General features: G+C 52.9%; 1 protein-coding gene across 2 annotated transcripts in view; it reads right to left on the bottom strand.

Annotated features, from left to right (window-relative positions):
* Positions 1 to 19954, bottom strand: part of SMAD7 (SMAD family member 7) — a 31521-nt gene extending 11567 nt beyond the window's left edge. Inside the window, exons 1-3 of one of the 2 annotated variants that reach the window (XM_004266081.3) lie at positions 17724 to 19954; positions 16327 to 16380; positions 10730 to 10804 (exon numbers count right to left, since the gene is read on the bottom strand). In XM_004266081.3, coding sequence (XP_004266129.1) covers positions 10730 to 10804; positions 16327 to 16380; positions 17724 to 18336 — 742 coding nt within the window. In that variant the 5' untranslated portion in view covers positions 18337 to 19954. The remainder of the gene's footprint in view (positions 1 to 10729; positions 10805 to 16326; positions 16381 to 17723) is intronic. The other variant, XM_012531692.3, reaches the window with a different exon arrangement.
* Between the last annotated feature and the right edge of the window lie 7521 nt (positions 19955 to 27475).

The following is a 27475-nucleotide window of genomic DNA, read 5'->3' as shown; positions in this document are numbered from 1 at the left end:
TATTCTCACACACCTTCAAATCCAAGAACCGAAGATCACAGGATTTCATTCAGTACTGCAAGGGACTTGGAGACCAGGTCCAACTGCTTATTTTGTAGATGAAAAAACTGAGGTCCAGGACACAAAAGTGGCTCAGTGAAGGCCATGCAGCCAGCTGACGACTGTGCCCCCGTCCTCAGCCCAGGAAGGCAGGCCAGCCCCAGGGGACTGAAATTTGGAGGGTGGGCGCTTTCCCTCCCATTGTAATTCTCTCCAAGCCCCCTCCTGGGGCATCCAACAAACACTTGAAATGGGGGTCGGCTTCTGAATCTTTGCAAGCCCCCCCCAAATCCAGGCCTTTTCCCAGGAAACACCGCCCCCCATCCACAGTGGGCCTTTAACTGTGATCCCACTGAGCTGAGGCCCAACTGTTTTTAAGAACTGTATACTGTGCACCCAGATCACAGAAAGAACTCAACTCCTGCTTTTCCCTCTTGGTTACTGATTAATGAGGGGGAGGGGCCGTGCTGGCTACGAGGCTGCCCTGGGGCTGGCAAGGTCCCCAGGCGCTTTCTGAGCTGAGCGGCTCTTCCTGGCCCTCTCTAGCCTCAGAAGCTCACTGGGGAAGGTGACCGCAAGGTGGGAAAGGGTGACTGGAGATGGTAATTTAACCCTCCAAGTGGCAGATGCAGAAAGGTGAGTTTACTGACAGTACAGTCTTTTCTTGGCGTTGTCTTTTTTTTTTTTTTTTTTTTTTTTTTTTGCTGTCCAAGGGCCTCTCACTGTTGTGGCCTCCCCCGTTGCGGAGCACAGGCTCCAGACGCGCAGGCTCAGCGGCCATGGCTCGCGGGCCCAGCTGCTCCGCGGCATGTGGGATCCTCCCGGACCGGGGCACGAACCCGTGTCCCCTGCATCGGCAGGTGGACTCCCAACCACTGCGCCACCAGGGAAGCCCTTGGCATTGTCTTTTTTTGTTCCTGTTGAACGTCCACCCCAAGTTAAAAAGTAAAAAGGCAACACAGAAATGAGCAAACACGAGAGACACCAACAGTCCCTGGCCTGGGTGATCTGAGTGCTCACGTCTGAATGACAGAAACTCCCCATTTTGCAAGAGGAAAACTGGAGTTGAACTCAGTTCTTCCCTTACTACCCTGGATCTAACCAAAGGCCAAAAGATCGCTCCCAACTCCACAGAGGAGCAAGGATGATTAATTAAATCAGTGAGCTCCAGCAGGCCTCAGGGGAACGGCCAGGGGCAGGATGCGCAGTGAAAATGAAACCCCTTGGTAACTGGGTATTAGATTACCTCACGTAAACCCACCCACAGGCGGGCCAGCCAGAGCTTCACACACTGGCTGGGACCTCAGAAATGAACTTGACCATCAGATTTTAAATTAAAAAGCAATGTTGCATCCCCAGATGGTCCTCATGGGAATCAAGCCCACCGGAATTATAAAAAAAAGTCCAAGTCCTGGGCTTTGAAAATGTCCCACCTCCCCTGTGTGTAAAGACATAAATGCTAACATTCCAGGTGCCCATGCCACCCCCGCCCTGCCCCTTGGCTGGTCACCTCCACTCTGCTGGGCTCCCAAGTACCACCAGGGTCTGGATTATACCCCTACCTCCTGCTGTTGCAGCTCTTATCTCACAATCATCAAGTGGGGGGGCGGGGGGGGGGCGGGAATAGAAACAGAACCAGAGGAGGCAGACCTCTGTTTATCCACAAGCTTTGCTTTATCTCAACTCTCAACAGACCACACAACCTAAGCAGAGAAGCTGTGCTGGCCCTGCGTGCTCAAACAATCTCCCCAGGGTACCATCCCTGCACCTCCCCCGTGTCTTACAACACCTCACCCCATGGCTGAGAAGCTGCCCTGTGCCTGCCTCCAGACAGAGCCACATCCTGTTCAAGAACCCTCCATCTCACTGACCCCAGAGCACCTTCAGACAGACCATTACATCTGCAGAGTCCAAGAACTACATCCTCCATGCCTCGCAAAGCGTGGCACATAGTAGGTGCTCAGTAAATAATTGCTAAATGATTGGACCACAGGGACACGCTGGCTTCTCCCAAAGCAGCTGCACCATCACCACCCCCCCAGGCCCCAGCTTTACACCTGGCAGAGCGAGGCCCGTGAGAACCCACCTGGGAGCGGAGCGTGCCTTCCAGGCAGGGGTCAGCCAGAAAGGCCTAGGTCTGGCCCCAGGCTCCCCGTGGAGGCGGGAAAAGAGCCCCTGTCCTCAGCTATTTCCCTGCCAGCTGCGGCTGATCCCGGGAGGTGTTTCCAAGCCAGGCGCCGGCCAGGCAACCTCTGTGGGCTCACCACCTGCCCACAGCATTCTGCCTTGGCGTCCTGCTCTGTTTGGACAAGTTAGCCTCACCGAACGTTCAACAATGCTTTTACACACCCCAGGGCTCTTGTTGTGTTATGAAAACAAAACAAAGCCCACTAAGGAAAAAAGCTGGGGGTTGGGGGGAAATGGGGAGCAAGCCAGCCACACACAGATCTCTTTCTTTCTGGTCTCCATCCTAAAGATGGATCCTTGACAGCCCGGGTCGGGGCACTGTCCCATGTTACGAGAACAATGACATTGTCCCAAGAGGGGCCTTAGAAACCCAGAGATGAATAAATGAAAAGTGTTTTCACACCCAGCACAATACCACCTTCTGCACATCACTGTGGGGCTGCACAAGCCCTTTTTCTAAAGGGGGAAGCTTCTTGGTGACTGAGGACTGAGTTACCCCCATCCCCCAGGGCTAAGCACAGCTGTACCAGGGGAGCTGTCTTCTGTCACCTCTTTACCGCTCACCAGAGTCCTAGCGATAGGCAGTCAGGAAGCTAAAGGAGGAACTCCTTGGGCAAAATGAGGCCCACTGCTAGTAAATAAAGGCAGCCCCAGCCTGCCAAATGCCAGGCACCTTGGTGAGGGCAAGGTCATGCTGGGGTGAACCAGCTAAGGGTATCCGTAAATTCCCACCCACCCCTCCCCCCAAAAAAGAGATTTTTTTTTTTTTTTTTTTTGCAAGTTAAAACTGAGCTAATGACACTGGGTGGGGCTCAGTGTCGAAGACTGTGCAGCCAAACCAAAATTCACTTCCAGCCAAGAGCTGCTCGGCCTCCCCATTTGGGGAAGGAAGCTGCAACGCTCATGAAAGATTCTTAGTACACTGGGCAAGAAGGCTGCAGTTAGCATTTCAACTGAATGTGACCCTTCTGGTAAAATATTTTTTTAAATAATAAAAATAACATAAAGTTCTCAAACAGCCTCTTTCTTAAAGAAAATGGCCCAGAAATTCTCATGGGAGTGGAAGGAAAGAAGGGGGAAAAAAAACAAAACGAAACCGGGCCGGCCTCCTCTCAGCCACTACCTTTCACGAACAACTTTTTTTCTGGAGTTCTTCTCATAAAAGGAATGATGCCATTTCCTGTCTTGTCCCAATACTTCCTGTTCACTTACAAGGTGAAAGTTATCACCCTGTTTTAAACAGCTGTCCTAAACTCCACAGAAAGTTCCTTTTTCCATCCAGTGCCCCATCCCGGTCACAAAATCTCCCCATTTTAGAATATAAACGCTATCGTGGTCTACACCTTTAATGAGTTGGCTTTAAGAAAAAGCCTCAATTCTCTCTATGGTAGACACTGAATCTTCAGTCGCAGCCGCCCCAGAAAGTGGGCTAGGGGCACAGACCCTCGTGGGGAGAAGCGAAGGGGGCTGGGGGCATCACCCCCAACGAGCCACCGTGTTTAGGTAGAGTTGCCGCCACCAAGGGAATGTTCCTTTCTTGGTGTGTTAGCCACTAAATTGAGAACTGTGCCTCAGCAGTTAATAATATCTTCCCGCTGAAAATAGCCCGGAGAGGAAGCCTGTCTGTGACAGTAGGCACACAGCCAGACGGGGCTAGCCATTCAGTACTGAGCGAGAGAGATGGTAGGGCCAGTGGTGACCTCCCAGTGGCCACGCTGTACAGTATCCTTTCACAAGGCTCCTGCAAAGGGAGGGCTCCCGGGCGAGTCACCAGCCTCCTCTACCCTGCAGCCCTATAACCTTGGTGAAGCTGTCACATCAACTAGGGTCTTAGGCAGCAGGACCAGAGGAGGGGGCCGATCACTCAGCAGGGTGGGTCAGGACGACTCCAGGCTTTGGGAGACCCGCCCCTACATGGCTGGTTACCAGTCCCCGGGCTGCCCAGAGGAAAACAGCATCTGGGGCAGAGAAGGAGCAAGGGCGCTCACTTCCCCTGCAGAAAGGTCAGCCTCGGAAAATGAGCCACAGGGAACTTTCCTGTCTCTCCTTTCTGCAACCAGGATGGAAAAGAAAAGGTTGAAAAATCACGGAGACAGACAGGCCCGTGACTGTGGGCCCATCCCTGGAGACCTCAGAGGTGCTCTGGAAACAAGCGTCTATCTACAGATCTCAGGCACCTAACTGAAGTCTCCATTTTCATTCTCCAGAGCCAGTGTTCTTTATTGAATATCTAAATACCTGCATGCATTTAAAAGCTACCCCAGGTCACTACTTTTTAAAACTGTGGCAAGGCAGGTGTAACACAACATTTACCGTTAGTGACACCGAGAGCACTCGCAGAGCTGAGCAACCATCACCACTACCTAGTTCCAGAACATCTTCATCGCCCTGAAAGGAGACCCTGTCCCGTGGGTCACTTTTACCATGTCATCCACTACAACAAAGCCAATGGGAGGAAGAGGCAGAGTTAACACACCTTGTCAAGTTTCTACAATCAAGTGAAAGTCTTAGTTGAGAAGAGGCTCAACAAGCAAGGTACTCGAATTCTTCCCTATAGGAGCACAGGCAGAATCACAGAACCTGCACAGCCACCAAAGATATTCTCCACACACACACACACACACAAGATACCCCCCACAGGAACACAGACCCTTTTCCCCCTTACACCAGGGGCTCCCCAACTTGTCTGCACCTTGAAATCACCTGGGAAGCCTCAAAAAATACTGATGCTGGGATCCTGCCAACAGACTGTGATTTGGAAGCTCCCAGGGGTCCTGATGTGCAGACAAGTCTGGGGACCACCACCCTGCGCCTTTTTTTCTCCCACCAGGTTAAGACACCTGCTGTGAAGTGGCCTGGCGATCACAGCACTGTAGGTGCAGTATCACGGGATAGTTAACAGCAGCAATAAAGAAAGCAAAGGGAGCCAAACTTGATCATGAATCCTTTGGCATTCCCTCCCTTTTCACTGCCCCCCTAGCTCTGGGCCACAGGTCCAGAAGTCCACGCAGCCACTGCTGGGCTCTGCTAAGAAAAAGCCTCCCTGGGGAGAGGGTGTTAGTGCCCCAAGACAGCGGCCAAGAGCTGCACCGGAACCTGGCCCTCACCTGGCCCCGGCCCCTGCCCCTTCGCGGGACAGCCCTGCTCTGCTTCAGGGACGGGGTGCATGAGGCAGTGGCCCATGTAGTCCGGCTGGCAGAGCACCCCAATTTGCTCCAGAGACTTTAAATGCTGTCACCCTGCATTTAACCCCTGCCTGACTGCCCCATTCTTTCCAGGATAAAAGGGGTTTTAACAGTGAGCCCTTCTCCAGGGTTGAGTGCATGACCTCAAGCCTTGCAGAAGAGGCAAACGGCCTGAGCTGCTGTCCCTGACTGGTCTTCACTGGGGAGTGGGTGTGCACCAGGTGAGCCGGCCGGGGACTGAGTCGTCAGCCTGGCATTTAGGGACATATGGGTCCCTAGAGATTCAGACTGTCACTCCTCACCAACATGGCTGGGGAGAGGAAGGGGAGAGGATAGGTAAGGAGCTCGCTCATGGTTACATGTGCTGGTGCTTCTGCCTCCCCCCAAGCCCATGCTCAAGGCCACTTGGATGAACTCAATCCACCCCCACCCCACCCCCCATGGCATTAGAGACTCCAGCGAAACCACAATCTGCTTGTTCCCAGGCACGGGAAGGAGAGATATAAAAACACAGCAATAGGCACCCGAGGAGATTCCCAGCTTGCCATCACCATTCCCAACCAGACAACAAATGCAGCTGAATAACTTCCCTTAAAAACAGGATGGGGCACTCTTTCCTAAGCTACTTGGTTTGAGCCCAAGTTGACTGTGGACTGAGCCAGGACCACCTTTTCAGATTATGTAGGTGCTTTTGAAGACTCTCCTCCGAGGCTCTCATAGACGCCAGCAGAGACTAAAGAAGAGGAAAGAACCTTTCCTGGAATGGATGCTGACCTAAGGACATTCCCATCACCCAGGAACTAGAAGCGAGACACGGATCTGAAGACCTTAGCAAAGGAGCTGGCCTCCCTTGGGTTGGTGGGACGGTGTCTCTCCGATAAGCATGATTTTGTCCAGCCAAGAGATGGGTTCCTCAACACCCTCCCCCAGACACATTGGTACTGCACCTCCACTGCCTCGCACCTCCCTCCCTGAAATCCAGGGTGGCACCTCTTTTGAAGTTTAAATGACTACAAATGGGGGCTTCCCTGGCGGTGCAGTGGAGAAGAATCTGCCTGCCAATGCAGAGGACACAGGTTCGATCCCTGGTCTGGGAAGATCCCACATGCCGCGAAGCAACTAAGCCCGTGCGCCACAACTACTGAGCCTGTGCTCTAGAGCCTGTGAGCCACAACTACTGAGCCCGCGTGCCACAACTACTGAAGCCTGCATGCCTAGAGCCCGTGCTCTGCAACAAGAGAAGCCACTGCAATGAGAAGCCCACGCACCCAAACAAAGAGTAGCCCCCCGGGCTTCCCTGGTGGCGCAGTGGTTGAGAGTCCACCTGCCGATGCGGGGGACACAGGTTCGTGCCCCGGTCCGGGAAGATTCCACATGCCGTGGAAGCAGCTAGGCCCGTGAGCCATGGCCGCTGAGCCTGTGCATCCGGAGCCTGTGCTCCGCAACGGGAGAGGCCACAACAGTGAGAGGCCTCCGTACCGCAAAAAAAAAAAAAAAAAAAAAAGAGCAGCCCCCCACTCACCACAACTAGAGAAAGCCTGCGTGCAGCAACGAAGACCCAACATAGCCAAAAATAAATAATTTTTTAAAAATGACTACAAATGACGCTGGCCTCTAACCCCTGCCTTAATCAGCGAGGCCCATATGTCTGAGGCCCAACCAGCTTTAGACACCAATATACAAAGGAGGAGGCTGGGTCTGCAGCTGAATAACCTGGAATTCACAAGTGAGGTGGTATTTCTTCAAACCCCTCCCACCCTACCCCACTACCCCGAATCAGGACAGCAGACAAGCTAAATGAAAGCTCCCCCCTAGAAACTCCAGATGGAGGCTGCAAAGATGACAGCTTCGAACACATGCTTTTAATTACCAGTGACACAGTGAAAGCTCTGGGAGCAAATCCTTTCCACTTCCACCACCGAGCTGAACCTAGAAGCTTCCCATCTACGTAAGACCTCTCCCAGGTGGGTATTCTTGAGCCAGGATACGTGCCAGCAACAAGGGTTTGTCCTACACGCCTTTCCAAAAGCACCATACCCAGATCCCAATTCAGAACCAATCCAAACACGCCCCGGGCCCAGAGCACATATCCTTGTGGAGAAACCGTCTCTGAGGTCCACCTACCCCGCGTGAGAGGGACCCAGGCCTATCCCAGCGCCTGCCCGCTCATGTGTCTGTGCACGTGTCTATCTGTAGGTCTGTAGCACGCATACATGCGCGCGCGCGCACACACACACACACAACCAGGCAGCAAGCAATCCATCTGTCTCCGAGCCGGCTGTCAGAAATGAAAGTACAATCTCCTGGAACCGAGTCCCAGCCTTCTAAAAATGTGCCGTTTTCCCAGACTGAGGAAACTTGCAGGGGTGGGGTCTGTTTCACTGCGAGTCCCAGAGGCCTGGCCTGTCGTCTCCCCGGCCAGCCCCAAGCTGCAAGGCTGGAATTCCAACCTGCAGCCAGCGGGCTGGCTCCCAGTGCTCCTACCCACCCACTCCCCTTCCTCGCAGGAAAGGGAAGGGCCAGCCTTGGAGTCACCCCGGCATCTCGGGAGGGGCGAGGGGCGTGCCTTCAAGCACACCCTCACCCCCACCCCCGAGGCACCACATTTTCACATTCGGCTGTTTTTTTCTTTCCCTTCTTCCCTTGCCAAGAGAATCAAGCCCTGGCTCCCGCTGCCGACCTTCCTCCCACCCTAAACTGAGCCCCATTCATTAAGCCCGATCTCGGCCAGGACAGGAAGGAAAACAGCACACAGGGCCCGTGAAAGAGACACTCAGAGAGGTGATTTCCAGGGGGGAGGCGGGGGCAGAGCCCTGTGGGCACCTTCCCCGTTCCCCGCCGTGATGCCCACTTGGCCTGGCGCTCGCCACAGCAGGCTCCCCGCTCCAGCCTCCCTCCCCTCCCTGGCCCAGCCCCCTTCAGCCACCACAGCCCCCCACCGGCCTCATCCTCCGCCAGGCAGACACACCCCGGCCTCGGCCACCTCCACCACCCCCCCCCATGGAAAGATCAACTTCTTGGAAAGGAGGTTTGGGCTTTCTCCATTTGCAAAACCCTCCGCCCTGGACTCGAGCCACTACCACCATCTTTTGGGGGGGCCTTCTTGCGGCAGAGGGTGGAGCCCTGGGTTTTCTCAGGGCCTATTGCCTCCCCTCCAGACACCCCCAAACCACTGGCACCAACCCAAGAAACAGTTTCTTCAACTTCCCCCCACGGCACATTATTAATAAACTACTCCAACTCTGAACGGAAAGAAGAAAGAGTTGAAACTTTGAAGCCTTGGGAATTAGTAAATCAAGAGCTAAAATTCAAAACAAATGCTCTTTCATGTGGAGCCCCCCGTCACGTTTTTTTCTTCTGGCAGTTTTGTTGAACGACGCTATCCCTTCAGAGACAAGCACTCCTTCCTAGCAGCTCCTCATTCATCGAAATGGCTGCAGTTACTTTGGGGGTAGGGGAGGAGTTCATCATTGCTTTACCCCCAGTTTCTTTCTAGGACTAGAAAAACTCTTGGAAGCCCACCGGTCTCAGAAAGGGCTGCACTGTCACACTTTTGGCTCTGGGGGCCAGGTAAGGAGGCTGATGGCTCAGGCGGGTATCGTTACTTCCTCCAGCAGAGGAGACAGACAAGATGTTATCAATAAGACAAACCTTCCGAAAAGCCCCCTTTCAAAAGCTACCACTTCCCCTGCTTGTTTCATGTGGTTCAGAGGGGCTGGGACTCCTCCCTGCACATTCAGAATTTAAAAAATAAAACCCTCTAACAACATCCTGAGTGTGCTATTTTGCCCAGACCCTTTCCTCTCCTTGGCTTTCTTTCTTTCCGGAACTCTCTCAGCCTTAGAAAGCAGAAAAGACACAGCTCTCATGTCCCGGTATGTTCTTCCCTCCTCCACCGCCATGGTCCACTCCCATTCTCACCCCAAGCCCCTGCCCTTTCTGGGTCCCTCTTTTTTCCTGTTCAGCTCTCATTAGGAGCTTTGAGTAAACAATACCCTCTGTCTCAGATAACAGCCAGAGTATATACTGCACTGAAATCAAAACAAACAAGGGTCTCCCTGAAGACATTCTCAGCAAGCTCAATTCCTGCAGAGGGATCTGGCTAGCATGAACCGAGCCGAGGCTGAGCGACACCTGACCAGTTAAAAGACGGTGCACCGTGGTCCCCCCAAAGACAGTTTTTTGTTTTTTGTTTTTTTTTTGCGGTACGCGGGTGTCTCACTGCTGGGGCCTCTGCCGTTGCGGAGCACAGGCTCCGGACGCGCAGGCTCAGCGGCCATGGCTCACGGGCCCAGCCGCTCCGCGGCATGTGGGATCTTCCCGGACCGGGTCACGAACCCGTGTCCCCTGCATCGGCAGGCGGACTCTCAACCACTGCGCCACCAGGGAAGCCCCAAAGACAGTTTTATAGCTTCCATCGGAGCTGCCATGATCCTACACCAATGTCCCAAGGGCCAATGCCCAGAACTCTGCTGGATTTTCTTTTCTTTTCTTTTTTTTTTTTCCTGGATCACTTTCCCTCTTGTTTTAGCTAGTTCTTAGAAAATCCAGTGATGGCATACTGGGGTGGGAAAAACAGGTGGAAAACAGGACATATTTAGAACAGAATGGAAATGTCTCCCACTTACATTGCTAATGAGTTTCTCCAAGTTTATCACTCTCTTCTCCTGTCTCTCAGGGACAATGATGTTTAGGCTCTCCAGTGCCCCTCACCCAATTCCATAACTCTCCAGCCTGGGAGTCCAGGCCCCTGCTCACACCTGTGGGCCCTGAGGGACACCTTCCCTGCTGGGTAACAGTATTAGCACCTACTGTCTGCAGTGTCCCCACCATGCACTGCAGACTTCTGCACAAAGCTGGATGGGAAGCAGGATTTGCAAAGAAGCATCGAGGCCATCTACTCTAAACTCCCATCCTACACTTGGGGTCTGTCTTCTACAAGTTCCCCAAAGGTGGATCCATTCCCTTCAAGGCACCCGATGCACTGAGAGTGAGAGCAAAAAAGGGCTTAAACCCGTGAACTAACGACACCAAAGTCACCAAGTGGAAGCCCCTCAAGTCGGGAGCTGCTTAACAATAACCACGAAACGTGGCCCAACACCAGCCCTCCGGCTGGCCCCCACACTTCCAGATCTATGGCCCAGAAGGATGAGCTGAAGGGCAACAGAGTCATCACGGATACATTCAGTTTCATGCACATAAAAGTGAGAATTAATTCCAGACCAGCTGGGGTGGCAGAAGGCCACCTCCATTCCTCCAGTCTCCAGTCATTTCAGGAGGTCTTCGAATTGCCAAGAAAGTAAGAGAAAGCAGCTCACCTGAAAGCCCCCCAGGGGCCAGATAATTCGTTCCCCCTGTTTCAGCGGAGGAAGGCACAGCATCTGGACAGTCTGCTGTGGATATGAAGAGAGAAATAAATAAATAAAAACACCAAGATTAATTTTTAAGCACATTCTAAACAGCATTAAAGAGAAACCACACATTCCAAACGGGTGACTCCCGGCCGCGATGCTGATTATTAATGGGCTGCTCAGGCTTCGCCCCCCATCATAAGACAGACCACAGCACCTTGTCACCCGTCTGGGCTCCGGGCGGCCAGTTAATCATTAGTCAAGACAGACTGGCTGGAATTTCTCTTTTATTGCAAGTCCCCCATTGAGGAAACCAGGTAGTTCCCAAGGTCAAAGGACGCCCGGTTCTTGTCTCTCCACCACCTTTCCCATCTTTTCCCAAAGCATGGCCTCTCTGCTTGGATCCAGTGGCCTCGCTGCCACTCTCATCTTTTTAAAGACAGACTTCCCAGTTCTTTAGGAAGAACTGGTGCTGGGCTGAAAGGACTTCTTCCTTTTTAACTGAGGTATAAGTATAAAAAAATACAAATCTCAAGTGCAACTCGATGAAATGAATTTTACTCATGTACACACCTGTGTGAACAACCCCTCACGCCACATCAGGACAACAGAGAACATTTTCAGCAAGGCTCCCTAATCCAAACTCCCCATCTCTGGAAACCCGCCCAGGCAACCCCAGGCCTGCAAGGCTCCCTGCCTCGGTTCCTATAAAATCTTTCTGGCACCCAGTACTTGTAACTTCCTTCTGCTGTCTTTATTGATTTTCTACCTTCAGATCCTGTCTGCCTGAACTAGACTAGAACCTTCTCTTCAACGTCTCTGTCACCCTCAGGTGCTCAGCACAATGACCTAAATGGTCATGAGGATAATGCCAATTCCAGATGAGAAATATACAGACTTCTCAACCTCCCTCCAAGCAATTAAAACAAAATATAATGGCCACGAGCCACAACGAATTAGTCCCTCGAAACAAAAATACACAAGACCCCACAAGCATATCACGCACCATTGGCCATGCCAAACTTACTGAAATCCATAGAGAAAGGCCGGCTCAGGAAAGGAGCGTCCCAGCTCCAAAGCAAAAACACCAGTCCCTCCACCCCAGGCCACTAGCAGGATGTCCCTGGGGGGCGCGTTACCAGTTTCCCCCTGGAAATACTTGGCCGAGAGGGCGAATAGGAGCCAAGTGAAAGAGTAGTCCAGGGGCAGGTAGCCACAGAGCTCTCTAGGGGCCCAGCAGCTGTCTCCAGTGCCTGGTAAAAGGGGGGAGGGGCTGGGCCACTCAACTCTGAGGTCCTCTCTCTAATCCCTCTCTTGCATTCTCTCTCAGGCTGGAAGAACAACTTTTCAAGAATTCTTCTAAACTGCGAAGGAGGAAGCAAAGGAGTGGCAGCGGCGGGCAGGGGAGAGAGAAAAGACTGTGTGGGTAATTTCACTGTATCAGGGTAAAGCTTGATTCCTAACAGGAATATACAGTTTTACAGGATACACTTAATCAAATGGAAAACAATAGGGGCAGGCAGGAAATGGAGTTGCTGGTTAAAGAGTGTAGAGCCTGCACTTTCTAAACTACTTCGATGGCCTTCACTATGTTGGAGATTGGCTTCTACCTACCCCGCAAAGGGAAGACACCCCCATGGTGACTTATCCGCGGCCACTCCCTCCCTCCCCCACCAGCTCTGGCGGGCTGAATCCCAGGGACAAGGTGTGTTTCAAAGGAAGAGCCCACATCTCGGGGCAGAGCTGGGACCACATTCGGGGTTGTCAGCCTGTCTCAGATCAAAGGTTAAGCCAGCTCCACACTGGCAACCACAAGCATTTCTATGAAATGGTGCTCTGCCCTTTGATCTCAGAAGGGATTTACAAACATTAATTAGGTCTCCTTACCACCCCTGTGAAGTAGCAAGGTATACCTGTTTGACACGTACCCAGGTAAACTGAGGCATCACAGAGTAGCCCAAGGGGCCACCCAGTGAGCTGGACCATACCCAAGGGTTCAGCCCTCTCCGTCCCAGGGTAGGCCATGTCCTCACTCTCTTCCCTGAAGGTAGCTGGGCTGAGACAGTCTTCAGTACCCAGACGGGCCTCAAGCTCCTGACAAGTTAGTATAGGTCAAAGAGGCCACAGCTCCGTCTCTCACCCACAGAAAAGCTCTGCTGAGGTAGCTCTCCGAAGGCAGGGTTCTCAGCCACTGCCTTGTCGTCTGCTCCCCAGAGCCCAGGCTGGTACACTCAGAAACGCTAGGCTACTCCTGGCTCTTCTCCACCGCTGAACACTACCAAGCACCCAGTGAGCGCTGGGTTTTGTGGGAGCCTCGTTCCCCTCTCCCAGCAGTAAGAGAGCTTTCAAAGACGCATGCCTGGGAACAGCCAAGGAAGGAGCTGCTGCGGAGGGTACAAGGCGACAGAGCTGGGGACCCCACCTCTCTCATTCAGAGAATGGTTTCCAGACAGCCAAGATATTCTTGTCAACTTAGTTCTGAGCTACCTAAGTACCTACCGTCTGGGACAGAGGAGCCTCCACCACCACCACTATACCCCAGCTCCGCCCCAATCCACAACCCAGGTTACAGAAGCACTAACCAATGCATTGGAATCTTCAATGCATTTTAGGCAGGCACATCAGGTATGTAGAATGACTGAATGAGTGAACCAATAAATGAGCGAATGAATGCATCATCTAACCTAACTCCTTGATCACGTGGGTTTAAAACCAGGCCTGAAAAAGTTAAGAGTGGCCCGAGTTAAAAGGTAAATGCAGGACTAGGTCCCAGACTTCTCAACTAGGCTTTGGAGGGTCGATCTATCTGCCAATGGTCACCTGGATCCCCAGCCCAAGCAAGTAGATGTTCCCAGCAACATCCCCTCCCCGCCAAGCCATTCTTCAAATCTTTCAGACCTTCAGATACAGAGGACACAGGAAGCAGAGCCTACAGAGCAATCCCTCCCAGCATCCCCGCTCCATAAACTGAGATCTCATTCTAACAGCCTGCTCTTACCCCTGGTGTGATGGGGCTGGGGGGGGGTGCGGGTGTCCTGACTTCTGAGAGCCTCAAGTCACAGCCACCCTACTCCTACACCCAGCCATGTCTAACACTCCTTCCCATAAGATCCTGCTGACTCCGAACCACAGAGTACCCAGGCCTCCCTAGTCAGGCCATGCCAGAGGCTGCAGCGGAACGGCTTGAACCATAGCAAAATGGAGCTCCCAACTTTCAGCCAGAGCATTCCTCCAAGGCTGCAGGGGGACCAGGCCCCAGCCTCTTCCCACCGCCTCTGCCCAAGCTGGAGACTTCACAGAAGAGATTCCCTTAGTTGTGCAACTGGTTAGGATTTTAATAGCTGTCCACTGTAAACCTTACGGCTGGTTCTCACCTAGTAACCCAAGACTAAAAATGCAACCTACAACTTAGAAACTTAAGAATGTAAGCAGCTGATCTAAGTTCCCCAGCCAAATACTCTCCCCCATGTGCAAGGCAGAGAGAAAAACCTGGGGCAGCATCCCGTCTGTGTGTCTGACCTCAACATCTCTGGCTACAGCAGCCAACAAAACCAGGCCCAGCCCTGGCAGCCCTCCAGTGTGCCAGGAGATTCCCACCACAGGGGCTTCGCCGGTTAGCACCCTCACATCCTTACACAAAGGTGATGTTTTTCACTCCTTTTTTTTTTTGTTTTGGGGTTTTCTGGTTTGGTGGGGGAGAGGAGGGTTAGATTTTTGCTTTGGAGTGTTTTGGGGTTTTTTTTTTTTGGTTTTGTTTTACAGAAACGTTTTGGGTGAGTAACCAAGCTGTGAGTTTCCGATTGGCAGGTTAATCACTTCCTATTGGCTGATGTGGAGAACTTTTCTCCCCCTTGGAAATGGCACATTCCTGTCTTTGTGGCTTCTCTGTTTGCACACATTTTGCTAGCTAATGTCAACACTTGCTAATGAATAAATATATCACTCCACTCGCTGAAAATGAGGTCCTGGCCTGAGAGGGTGACTGCTTGAATCCGGTGAACAGATCTGTCCAGGTATCTCTGCAGGAAACCCAAGAGAATGTAGTCCTTCTTTCCTATGACTTTAGGAAATTTCTCAGAACACTTCGCCCTAGTCTTCTTTACCCCTGGGGCCAAGGTAACTGGCCTCCCTCTTTCTCACTTTTAAGGAAAACCTCCAAATTTGAAGACTATGGAAGGGAAAACAAAAACAGGACGGAGAGAGCCCCTTGGAGAACTAAGCTCATAAAAGAATTCTTGAGTATTGATGCCAAAAACCCAGTCAACTTACATTCTTGGAGAAAACAGAGCTTGGTAATTCCAGTTAACATTTGTTACAAATACAGAGCTGCTTATCTCCTCATTAATGACTATTTATCTGGTGTTTTGTAAATCGAAAGCAAAATATCACATGCTTTGCAGGCCACTTACTAGACAGGCACCAGGCAAGCAGCAACGCCTTCCGAGACTGGAGGGATCGTGTAGTTGGGGAGGGCTGGCTGGAGAGCACGGGCTTCTCTTACACCGTTCATTAAAGTATTTAATTCTGGACAACGCCCCAGCAAGACTTTTAATTAGTGGGGGAAAGGCCCAACAGCCAAAACTCATGAGGCGGAAGGACTTGTAGAATTCCAAGAGGGAAATGGGGCCCAACCCTTCACTTTTCCTTCTCCCAGAACCTTGGCAAAATAAAAATGTCGAAAGCGCTGCATTTGTCAGGCACCAGTGTAGACAAAAGTCACAATCCCTACTTTCAAGCAAACGAACCTCCCGCTGTAAGAAGGGGCTCCAGGAAACAAGCGCCCATCGAAGTTGTCACCCTCGAGTCCCCGTTTTTCAGACCCTCCTCCCCTGGCACTGTCAACCTCTGCACTGCCTGCCAGAAACTGAATGCAGACGAGCGCAACTGAGGTGGTGTCAGTCTCAAGTGGGGCTTCTGCCCCGGCCCCGTGCCAGCCTGTGACAAAGCACCAGGCAGGCAGGGCTCTGCTAGAAACTATTCTAGCCCTCACCAGGAACTCCGGGAAAACCAGGAGAGGGCTGTGGACTTTACTTCTTAACTTTTCTAATCTCTTGCTCCAAACCAAGGTCCGTCTCTGCACTTTTTAAAACTGTCTTCCCTCCCCCATCGGGTTATCCATTCTTCCCACTGAGATACTTCTGGCACTCACAACGTCTCCGACGTTGCCCATCAACCTGTCCTATTTGGCTCCCGAGATGCTTCGGCGTGGATCAAATTCCACGTGTTAAAAGCTGAGCCGACTTGGGTTATGGAGTGCAAATACATGAAAAAAGGAACAAAATGGAAATATCTAGGAAACAAACACCTTTGCAAAAAGATATATATGTATACACACACACACACACACACACACACACACACACACACACACACACATTATCGCCAGCTCCAGTCACAACAAAAACAGAAAAAAACCCACCAAACTTTCAACATCGGCAACCTATAACAACCGCGGGGAAAGTCCAGCGTCTCCCCACGCCGCTGCCTAGGCATACACATCCGCGTTCTAGAGACTCCATTTCTAACTTAAGATAGGAAGGATATTTTTAAAAGCATCTACTCACCAGTTGGTTTGAGAAAATCCATCGGGTATCTGGAGTAAGGAGGAGGGGGAGACTCTGGAATTAAAAAAGAAAGAGAAAATAAAGGCCGAGCCATGAGAAAGAGATAGAAACTTATGATAACAGAGGCATTCTTTTAGCCCAACTGTTTGTCTTAGCTGTGGGGGTTGGAGGCAGGGCCGCGGGGCGGTGATTGCCTTGATATTTAGCTGTCAGATAAACAAAAGAGGCCGCCTGGCGCCAGCCTCGGCGCTCCGCTCCTCCACGTCTGCGGCCGCCGCCGCCGCCGCCGCCGCCGCCGCGCTCGGCCGGCCGGGCTGGAAACCACCGGCTCGGCCGCGGCTCGGCCGCGGCCGCTCACTTCACAGGGCACCAGGGCCACAAAGCCCCCTCCCCGTCCCAGAACTTCACACCCCACTCCCACCGCCCCACCCCCGCCCCGTCCCCCAGGGGTGCAATTCACCTCCGCCACCGCTGCTCCGCTCCGCACCCGCGCGGGGAACACGGGCTTCCCCTTTGCCAGCCCACCTGGGAGGTGCACCCTAAGAGCGCTGGTGAACTTGGATTTGTGGGCGCCCGATGTGCACCCCGCCCCCGCACAAAGACGTATTGAAAAGGGAATCAATGGAGGCCGGGAGGATAAAGAGGAGGAGGCTGGGGTCTCAAATGAGAAGCAGCCCAGGCCCCAGGGGCAGCATCCTCACGGAGGCGCTGGGGGCAGACCATTCTACAGTCAGTAACTGCTTTCCTGTGCTGGAAGAATGGAAAAAGCAGGGGGCACCCAACTTCTCCTGACTGCTTGTTCTCTTTCACCCTGGGGTGGCACAGTTTGGAGCAGATATCCAGCGCGACCTTCCATCCTAACTCTCCTTGCCTCAAAACCCAAAGCTGCGCCGGCCAGGGCAGTCTCCCGGCCCCTTGTGCCCGACGTGACCCTCTTTATTTACTAAAGGAGAGCCTTACTCTCTAGCCTTTACAACTGCTTCTCCCAGCCTTCCTTGGCGGCCTTGGACCGAATCCAACTCGGCCACACACCTCAACGCCTTTCCCAGAGCGGGGGAGGCGTGACCCCCACTTCTCTCTGCACCCCTTGGCTAATCCGGAAATGAGGGCATCTAATCTGTAACCCCCTGTGTGTAGAGTGTGTGCGTGAGCAATGCCCAAAGCCTCCCCTGCGCCCCGGGGCAAGAGAAGAAAAAAACTGGAAGGGAACCCCCAGGGAATACCTTTCCAGTTTCCCCTAATCCCTTCTCGACCCTTGTCCCCCAAGTCTCTTCCCAGGAGGAGATGTACACTCCCCTCCAGCGAGGTAGCTGCACAAACACACTGCCCAACGGGGCTTTTCTTGCACCACCTGAGCGCCAGAAGGAGGGGAGGGTGGGCGCAGAACAACTTCCTACCTAGTTCGCAGAGTCGGCTAAGGTGATGGGGGTTGCAGCACACCAGCTCGGGGTTGATCTTCCCGTAAGATTCACAGCAACACAGCCTCTTGACTTCCGAGGAATGCCTGAGATCCGGCCACCTGAACACTTTGCACAGCAGGAGGGGGAGCGAATAGGACGAGGGCGGCTGCGCGGGCTGCGAGCCGGAGGGCGCCCCCAGGCCCAGCCTGCAGTCCAGGCGGCCAGGCAGCAAGAGGCACGCGGTGCGCGTACCGCCGCGGGACTCCACAGCCTGGAGCAGCAGCTCCAGCTGCCGTTCCTTCAGTTTCTTCAGCACCGAGTGCGTGAGCGCCTTCAGATCCGCCTCGGCGCCCCCGGCCGCGCCGGAGCCCGCGGCTGGGGGGTGAGGATGGTGGTGACCTTTGGCACCTCGCACCGCCTTGCCCAGGCAGCAGCCAGCCCGGCCTGCGCCGCCGCCACCGGCCCCATGCGCCCGGCCGTCCGTCGCCCCTTCTCCCCGCAGGTCGCCTCCTCCTCCGCCTCCCCCCGCGCCCTCCTCCTCGTCCTCGCCGCCGGGCGCACGGCTCCTCCAGAGACGCCGGACGAGCGCAGATCGTTTGGTCCTGAACATGCGGGGCGAGGAGGCGAGGAGAAAAGTCGTTTGCCGGCTAAGGAGCGAACATGACCTCCGCACACCATGAAGAAGTCGGGTGCCGAGTTGGGGCAGCAGGCGCAGGCGACAGCAGCAGCAGCAGGGGCCCTGGCAGGAGCGGCGGCGGCCCGAGGGGCGCTCCGTGGCATGCGCCAGTCTCCCGGAGGCCGGGGCGCGCGCGGGGGCCCGGGGGCGCCCGCCGGGGCTCGGGGGCCTGCGCTCCGGCTGCCCCACCCCTCGCGGCCCGCGCCGTGCGCCGCTCTCGGGCCCCGGCGCACCCCGGAGGAACGCGGCCGCCGCTTCCCTGGGGGCGGCGAAGCCTACCCCGGTCGGCGCCTCCCCAAAAAGAGGCCCCCCCGCAGCGGCTCCCGAGTGTCGGGCTCGCCAGCCTCGGCTGCCTACATGGAAGATCCGCGAGGGCAAAAAACGAAAGGCGTTCGGCTGGGCTGCTGGAGGGAGGAAAAAGCCTCTTTCCCCCTTGCTAAGCAACTTAATTTGGGGGTGGGGAGAAACTGGCAATTAAAAAAAAAAAAGCAGGCACGCGATTTATTTTTTTCCTCTATATCCTTAGTAACCGGATCGCCTTGAATTCCGTACACACGAAGACTCGGGGGAGGGGGCTGAGTGGACTTCACCCCGCATGAGATGTCTGGCGAAATAAGGAAGCTCTCTCAAAATCTAAGAACCAAACATGCAAAGCCCAAAATGAAAAACACCACCTCCTCGCACCCCGGAGGCCTGGGGGCGTCCGGCTGGACCTGGGGTTTAAAAAAAGAAAATGTTTACAAAGTAGAACTAGACGTTTGAGGGGTGGAAAAAACGTATCCACGAGTTACATCCCCCTTTTTTCCTTGCAGAGCCCCGCTGGTCTTCCTCTCCTTTTCTTCTGCCAACAACAACAAAAAAAAAATCGTATTTTTTTAATCCACAGAAAGCTTTGGCTAGGCTGCTTCAATCCTTCGCATCTGGGTGATTTAGGGTAGTCTCTGGTCTTTCCTCTTGCGCTCCCGGGGGCCCCAGTCCTCAGCGGGGACTTCCTCGGAGCTGGCGGGGGCGCAGGGGCAGAAGATGCTGCGGCGGCGGCTGCGCCCCGCGGGGCTGACAGCGCGGGGGAGGGCGGCGCGGCGGCCGCGGCGGGCCGCTGGCGGGTCGCGCGCTCTCGCCCTCTGCTCTCTAGTGCGGGAACCGCCGGCGCCCCCTCCCCTGGCCGCGGCCGGCCGCTGGGGCTCCCCGTGTGGGCTGCTCGCCCCGACTCGGCTGCGGCCGCTGGAGGCCCCGGTGTCCCTCACGCCGCCTTCTCCTCCGAGACTCTCCTCGTCGCGGTCGGGAGCCTCCTTGTCCCCCGTCCGCCCTCTCCTGGCGCTCGGGTCCTTCTGCCGCCGCCGGGGGCTCGCCGCGCCGCACTCAGGGGCTCCTGGGCCGTGCGCTCGGCAGCTCGGCGCCGGCGGGCTGGCTCTGTCTCGGGCAGCTCTCTCCGGCGCGGCGAGCGGACCGAGCACGGCGCCCGGCTGGCTCGGCTGGCGCGGCTCGAGGACAGGTTCCTCCGTGCGCCGAGCAGGCGAGCGAGTGTGCTCAGGGCTCACAGCCTCCGGCAAGGCCTCCCGCCCCCGCCCCCTTCCCTCCCCCTTCCTCCCCCTTCCCTCCCCCGCCCCCAGCCGCCGCCGCCGCCGCCGCCGCCGCCGCCGCCGCCTCCTCCCCGCCTCCCCCCCCGCCCCCCCCAGCCCTCTGCTCTGCTGGTTCCACTGCGCAGTGGCGCGCCCGGCTCCGGCCTCGTCACGTGGCCGTCTAGACACCCTGTCGCTTTAAAAAAAAAAAAAAGCGATTGTGTTTCGCAAACAACAGATCGGGTTTCTAAAAGCTATTTCTCCACCCCGCCCCCCGCCACCGCCACCCCCTCCCGGGTCTGCAGGGGTGGGGGGGGACGAAAGGGGGGGGCGAATAAAGGTGGGGAGCACAGAAGCTCCCAGAATCGACTGAGACCTGGCGGAATCAGAGGAGAAATGGAAAGACCCAAGAGCACCGAACAGGCTTCGCCGGCGAGTTATGGAGCGAAGCGAGCGGGTCGGTGGCGGATTTAGACCCGGACCGCGGAGCTTCTCAGTGGCTGTCCCGCGCGCGCTCGCCCTAACGCTTCATTCATTCGTTTTGTTTTAAAGGCCCTGGCGACGGATCCCCTGGCCGCCGCGCGGGAGGGAAGGGGGAGGAGAGCGCTGTCTCCGTTTAAAAGACATTTACACCGGACTGGACCAAGGCCCTAGGAAGTGTGCGCTGGAGGGAACAGCCGGGCCGCCGAGGGCGGGGAGGCGGCGCGAATGTGACCTCAGCGGCGGCCGCGCGCTCCCTCCCGCCCTCTCCCGCTCCGGGCTCGGGTTTCTAGGACTGCCTGGAGAAGTGTGTCTTGTGCAAAGCTCTGGAATGCATTTGGCTGGCTGACGAGTTGCGAGGGGCAGCATCCTGGCGGGGGGGGGGGGGGCTCGCCCGCCCCGCCGCGTGCAGGTTTCCTCCGGAGCCCGGAAGACCTCCGCCACCCCGCCTCCCAGCGCAGGAAGGTTACCTTCCGAGCAGACCTGCCTAGGGCATGCATATGCATGCAGGGCCTGTTTCTTCGCCCTCCTCGGCCCCGTAGCTTTCAAGGCGCTTAGAGTCAGAGAGTTTATCCCCTTACCCGAGGCTTTAGAGAAGCGTAGACCCAGCAGGCAGACTATTGCATGGAAATGGGTAAAGCATTGGTGGAGCAAAGGACCAGATTACGTTTACTTCGTGAAAACTGTTGATAGTAGAAACGTAATGATTTAAATATATACGCATCATTATTGAGGAGGCCACTAGTTGGCATGGTGGTCTAACCTCGCATCTTATTCAGTGAAATAAGATTTTTTTAAAAAGCCATTTAGAATTGTGAGATCAGAACGACTATGAAACTCACTGGGGATTTTAACGAATCTTTAGAAAAGGTGAAAGAAACTATTTTCATTTTCCCAGCTAAGTTATGCTCCTTTAAAAGGCAAAGGCACAAAAATAATAATAAAATAATAATAATAAAGAAAAACAAAGAAGGCAATAAAAGTAATAAAATAAAAGGAAAAAGCACAGATGAATCTCAGCTTTATAGCTCAGCCCCTTCCCTTCCAGCAACTTAAAAGGTGTCTGTATGCCATAGGTGCTTAATATATATTTAGGAATCAACAGACTTGAATAGACTCATTTGGACCATTTCCTCCAAACCCACCAAGAGCACCTTTGGAGATATAAAAGTGAGAGAAAATCATGATCATCTCTAGGCAAGGGACCCTGAAGCTCACTGACCTAGAAGACCCAGAAATGCCAAGCAGTGCAGAAACGTGTAGGACAGGGCAGCAGCTGGCATTCTAAACCTTGTAAGCCACATAGGCTGCAATTGTATAAGATCATAATTTTGTTACAAATAAAAATATTGCTTATTGAAAAGGGCATTGAAACCTCTGTGTGTGTGTGTATGTGTGTGTGAAATTTTCTGAACAAGCAAGCTGCAAAGACAGCAGGAGAGAAAGCCCAGGAGAAAATGGATTTGGGTGATCCCATCATCATTGGCAGGGAAAGACAAAACAGGCAGAGATGGGATTTTTGAGGTATCTGGGAAATGTATAATACACTCACCTCAGAAAGGCTTAGAAAGAATACCTGATTCCTGGCTGAGACTCTGCCACTCACTGGTTAAATAACACACTAGTGGTGATATTAGATGAGCACTTGGCAGGGTTTCAACAGCTTTCTGGGCAAGTTTCCTGCCCTCTCCGGGGTCTCATTCCCTCTCTCTGCTCTGGGCCTAGCTAGAAGATGTTCGCTTTCCTGTCGAGGCTAGGCCAGACTGCAAAGTGACAGGAAGGACTTAAATAAGCAGTGAAAACGAAAGGCACAATTCTAATTAAGCTTCTTGGCTAAATGGAGAACCTGAAGACTGGGAAATCTGGCCAATGGTGCTAACACTATGGCATGCGAGGCCGGAGCACACACAGGGCAGGTAGATTTAGCGGGGGTTTCAGGAGTGGAATCTGACGTCACAGCTTGTCTGGGTGGAGCATGCATATTCTTGCAAAGATACGTTACCATACAGTGTAACTGTGGGTGCTTTTACTTCAGGTGTCACCCCTGTCTTGCCCTCTCTACGTGGCTTTCCTCCTCCATTTTACTGCCCTAGGTAGACAAGGGGTGGGTTGCTGGGCAAGTACCTGCAGTAGTTGGTGCTGCTTTATAGCTCCCTGGCATCCCCTGAATCAGTTAACATCCCAAGCCTTCCTGAGAGCCAGTCCCACCCCATTCATATTCTTATTCCTTTCCTTTCCAAGAAAGAAGCTGAACAGTAGAGGAACTCCTGGCTGGCTGGCGTGCCTAGAAAAGGAGTTCCTTTCCTTTCCACAGGCACAAATGAGACTGACGGGCACCCCATTTCAAACTATTCTGATCCTTGGAAAAAAAAGTTTAGGAGTTCACCAAACTATTGTGAATGAGTTTGATTCTAATCATTTGCTGGCAGGGAATATGGAATAAAATATCTCATTTGCAGTTGTTTATTTCCTGTTGTGGCTTCTATTTTCATCTTTTAGTCACTTTGGTGATAGTAATCAAACCCTAATCATGGTGCAGCCACAAGTCACGGAGACCAAAATAACCTGCAACAGAGTTATGACAAACAAGGATGGAGGCAGCGAAAGACCTGGCTACTTAATCACTGGCCCCTGGCACCCGAAGGACTGCGGGGGCCGCCATTTGACTGACCGCTGGCTAAGCAGCTAGAGGAGAGAGGAAGCTGGAGGGAAATTGCTCCAAGGCCCCCTGGTCTTGAGCAGTCAGGGCCCCAGGGTGCATGAGGAAGGAGGGCAGCAGAGTGCACAGGAAATGGAGGAGAAGCAGGTAAACCGTCCACAACTGCTGGGGGGAAATTGACATGAAAGAGAATGAGGAGGACAGAAAAAGAGAACCTGAAAACCTCTCGAGGACGATAAGCAACTCTAAGCAAAAGCTTAAATAAATAAATAAATACCTCCTGTCTGGGCAAGACAGGATTCTTCCTTTCAGTACTTTTCTCATTTCCAGTGGTTCTTAGAAGAGAAGGGCAGAAAGAGGCCCCAAAGGACATGTGGGTGTGTTGATGCTGGGGGCCAAGGGCCGAAGCGAGGCAGGGGTGAGGATTTTTCCTTGCAGAAGCCAAAGAAGAAACAATCGAAGAGGCAAAAAAAAGTGTTGGAAAATATCGACATTTCTTGCACAACCGTCCCTTGAAAAATGTGTGAGTGAGCCCTCAACCATCCTGAACTGGCAGCGATACAAATGGAAGTGATGGTTCATGAAAGGAAGACGGCATGAGTGAGGCTGATGTGACAATCAGCACTTCTTGGCGTATGTTAGAAGAAGGAGAACGTTAGGTGAATGAAGTGCATCTAATTCACAATCAAATAAAGATGCTATAAGCACTGACTCATCAAATATTCTTGTATTACAGACAGGCTGTCAACTGGTCTGTAACGTTTGCCAGGTGGCTCTCCAGGACACTCACCTCGGTACTGGGGGCTAGAGGGGGAGGGGCAGGATAAAATGAATGTTCTTATGAAGGAGACAAGAGAAACACCCAGAAAAAGTAAAGATCTAGGACAACAGAGACATTCAAATATATAGTCATGTAGATACAGTTTCCTCCAGGGAGGGACACTGGATGGCTGATGAAAATGGCTGGGAGGGAAACTTCACTGTACATAACTTTTTGTACCTTTTCAACTTTGTACCATGTGAATTTGTTACTTATTCAAAAATATACAGATTTAAGGGGTTTTTTTCAATCCCTGCCTGCTTTTCTTATTTCCTGAAATTGGCTGTCCTGATGTCCTTGTAGAAAAGGATGAGTTGGCGAGGTCCCATGTGGAAGTGAGGCTGCAGACAGCTTCTCTCTCTGTGGGGCAGTTACTACAGGAAGGCTGATGACAACAGAGGCCAATGTGTCATCCCAGACGGCAAGGGTGGAGGCCGCCTTTTCATGACCCTGGCAAGAGTCAGTGAGGAAACACGCCAGTCCTAATCAAAAGTCATTCTAGATATCAGTCAGGTGCAAGTCCTAACCCGGGGAGGACAGCCTCATACACACTGGCGTCTCTCGACCACAGAGGCACAGGAAGGAGCCTGCCCCATCTGACACATATAAAGGTGTATTAAACAGCCTCTGCTCTCAAGAAATGCACAATCTAGGAGAGGGCTAGAAATATAAAAACAGCCAGCCCTCGAGAACGGAGGCCCCTGCTCAAGAGAACAGAAAGTCAAGGGATTTATTCTGTCTGGGAGGGGGTCTCAGAAAGTTTCCCAAAGGAAGAAATATCTGGAACTAGACTGGCTGAGTTGACAACCAGGCTGAGGTGCTCATGAGGTGAATGACCCTATTCAAAAGGAAAGCACGACGGAAAGAAACAATGGGTAGTTTTCTGTCCACTTCGAGCTAAGTCTTCAAAACTCAAGCCACACTTGTCGCTTTGAGACTATAACTTTATAAACACTCTCAAGCCTCAAGGGGTTTAGGGATGGACGTGAGGCCCCTGCAGTGGATGTTCAGGGAGATCACCTCCCTCAGCGTGAAGTTTTCTTTGTAGAGAGAAATTGCAGGCACAACACGACATCATCTGTAACCGCAGAGAACTTTCTTCTCGAACAGCTGGGAAAATCTCATGATCTCCACTCCTCAAATCAACAGTCAGGCCTCACTTGGGGCAAACTGCTTCATGTCAGGAGGCGATGCCAGTTTTAACACAAGGGAAGGGAAGAGCCTCCAGCGTGAAGCTGGCCTGTGATGGCTCAGCAATGGGGGTGCTTAGGTAATGGCCTCAAATTCCAACAATGAAAAACTAGGATTCGCCATTGCAGTAGAGACAGAGAGACATACAGTTTAGCTGATTTCCACGGGCACTAAAAACACTGATTTTAAAGACGGCAAAGCAAGAAAATAAACGTTGAGCCTGATTCAGAGGCACCCCGATGAGCCCCGCTGTTATTCCTCACTCTCCATGCTGCAGACAGGGTCTTCATTTGAACTTCAAGACACAATGAAATGGCCTTGAAGCTACCAAATTAGCCTTCACTGTTTTCTGATTTTTCCCCCTATTTTTTCCCCCCTAGTTTTACCTTTCCCATTCCTCTGTCAAAAGCCTTTAAAGGATGACTTTGGTACTGAATTCTGCATGGTAAGTGCCAGTTAGCATCTTAGTGACGAGACATCCTGTTAATGGTGAATCAGAACTGGGCAGCCTGCAGAAGGGGTAATGTTTTGTCTGTAGGAGAGCAAAGAGTCATAGGTGACCACACACGCTGCTCCTGACACATCCTGGGACCCGCCAAAGCAGCCCGGCCCCATGAGTGATGGCCAAGGCATTTCCACTGTGAGGACCTGTGAGAGCAGACAGGACCCCTAGCCCAGTTTTCAGACCGAAAATACTTTTCTGCCATTCCTAGCTGCAAGGCTTTAGGAGAGCTGTTTCCGTAGTCTGTCTGCCTTCCTCATACAACAAACACTGAATTAACAACGTCGTGTGTGTGCCAGACCCGGTGTGAGGCTCAAGGAACAAAGCCTTCACCACGGGGTTGCTGGGACGCGGCTCGGGGGCACACCGGACACATCACCAGCACAAGTGCTATGTAAACGAACTGGTATACAGATGCTAATCATCATGATTATCATGGATTTGGAGGTAGGAGCCACCCAATAAACTAATTTTGCCTAACATTCCAAGCCTAGGAAATGAATTTTTACAGAGATAAATGTCCAAGTGATAGGGTAATGAAGAAGGAAGCCACTCGTTCTAGTGTCTGGGACTTCGTGTGGGTTTTACTAGGACCAGTTGGGATGGTGTCAAGGAAGCAAGTCCAGGATCAGAGTTGAAAAACAAACTAATAAGCCTGGGAAATCTTTTTCTTAGGTTGAGAGAGGGGTAAGTGAGAACACAATAAAAAGTGTTTCTCATTCTTTGCTGGCATTACTGTGAGTCATGAATATTTTCCTATGTCCTAGAAATAACTTTCTGGTAATTATGACAAACAAGGAGGGAGTGGGACGGGGTCCACTTTTTTGGGGAAGGATATACCCAGTGCAGTCTCGATCCCACCTTTCTCCATAAACGTTAATTTTGAAGCCTTTCAAGGTGTGTGGAATATGATGTTACCTAGCATTGCTCATGTCTGGTAGACCCATAAGAGAAGACAAGGAAAACTGCGGTAAAATGTGGTGAGAGCCAGAAGGCATTTTAAAGGTTACATGGCTCAGAGTCTTCCTCTCCAGTCCAAACCCCAGAACCTGTCATCCATGGTCAAGTTTGCATAATATATGTTTTCTCAAATGCTAAATTATTGGGTGTACTTAGTTTGCTTTTTCTATCTTATTGATTTTTGAATGGGTAATACATGCACAGTCGTACGTAACTCAAAGAGGACAGAAGGGCGTGAAGGGAAAAGTAAGGCTTCCTTTCACCCAGGCCCCCAGCCGCACGTTTCTCTCTCAGGAGGCAGCCCCATCACAGCCAAACAGACAAAGTGAGTCATGTGAAAAGGCCCATCTCTGCTTTGAACTCCAGTCCCATGTAGCCACCTGCCTTTTTGACTCCTCCCTTTGGATGTCTCAAAGGCACCTTGAGCTGATTATGTCCCAAATAGGGCATCTTCCTCCGAGAATCTGCTTCTCCTCCAGACCTCGGCCCTCAGAAAACTCAACCGCCTCCACCCAGTGGTGGGAATCGAAACAGAGGACCAGCCCAGACAGCAAACTCTTCTTCATCCCGCATCCAAACCAGCCTTAACATCCTGTCAGTTTCACCTTTGAGATGCCTCTCAGCCCATCCACTCTTCTCCAGGTCCCCCCACTGCAGCCAGCTGGACACAAGCCACCAGCATCTCCCTTCCGCTCTGGCCTCACTCGGACCCACCAACCCCCCTCTGCTGAGGTTGGTCTTGGTGCTGGCCTGACTGCACCACCACCCAACAGTCTTCCTATAGCCCTTGGAACTAAGTCCCTTCCTTGACCTACAAGCCCTGAGTGGCCTGGCACCCCCTCCTTCCCCTTGATGTCACCTCAGGACCTTCCTCCCACTCCAGGGCCTGGGCAAGTGCTGTC

The sequence above is a fragment of the Orcinus orca genome, chromosome 15 (genome assembly GCF_937001465.1).
Source record: "Orcinus orca chromosome 15, mOrcOrc1.1, whole genome shotgun sequence".
Taxonomy (NCBI): Eukaryota; Metazoa; Chordata; class Mammalia; order Artiodactyla; family Delphinidae; genus Orcinus; species Orcinus orca.
This window is presented reverse-complemented; position numbering and strand designations above follow the sequence as displayed.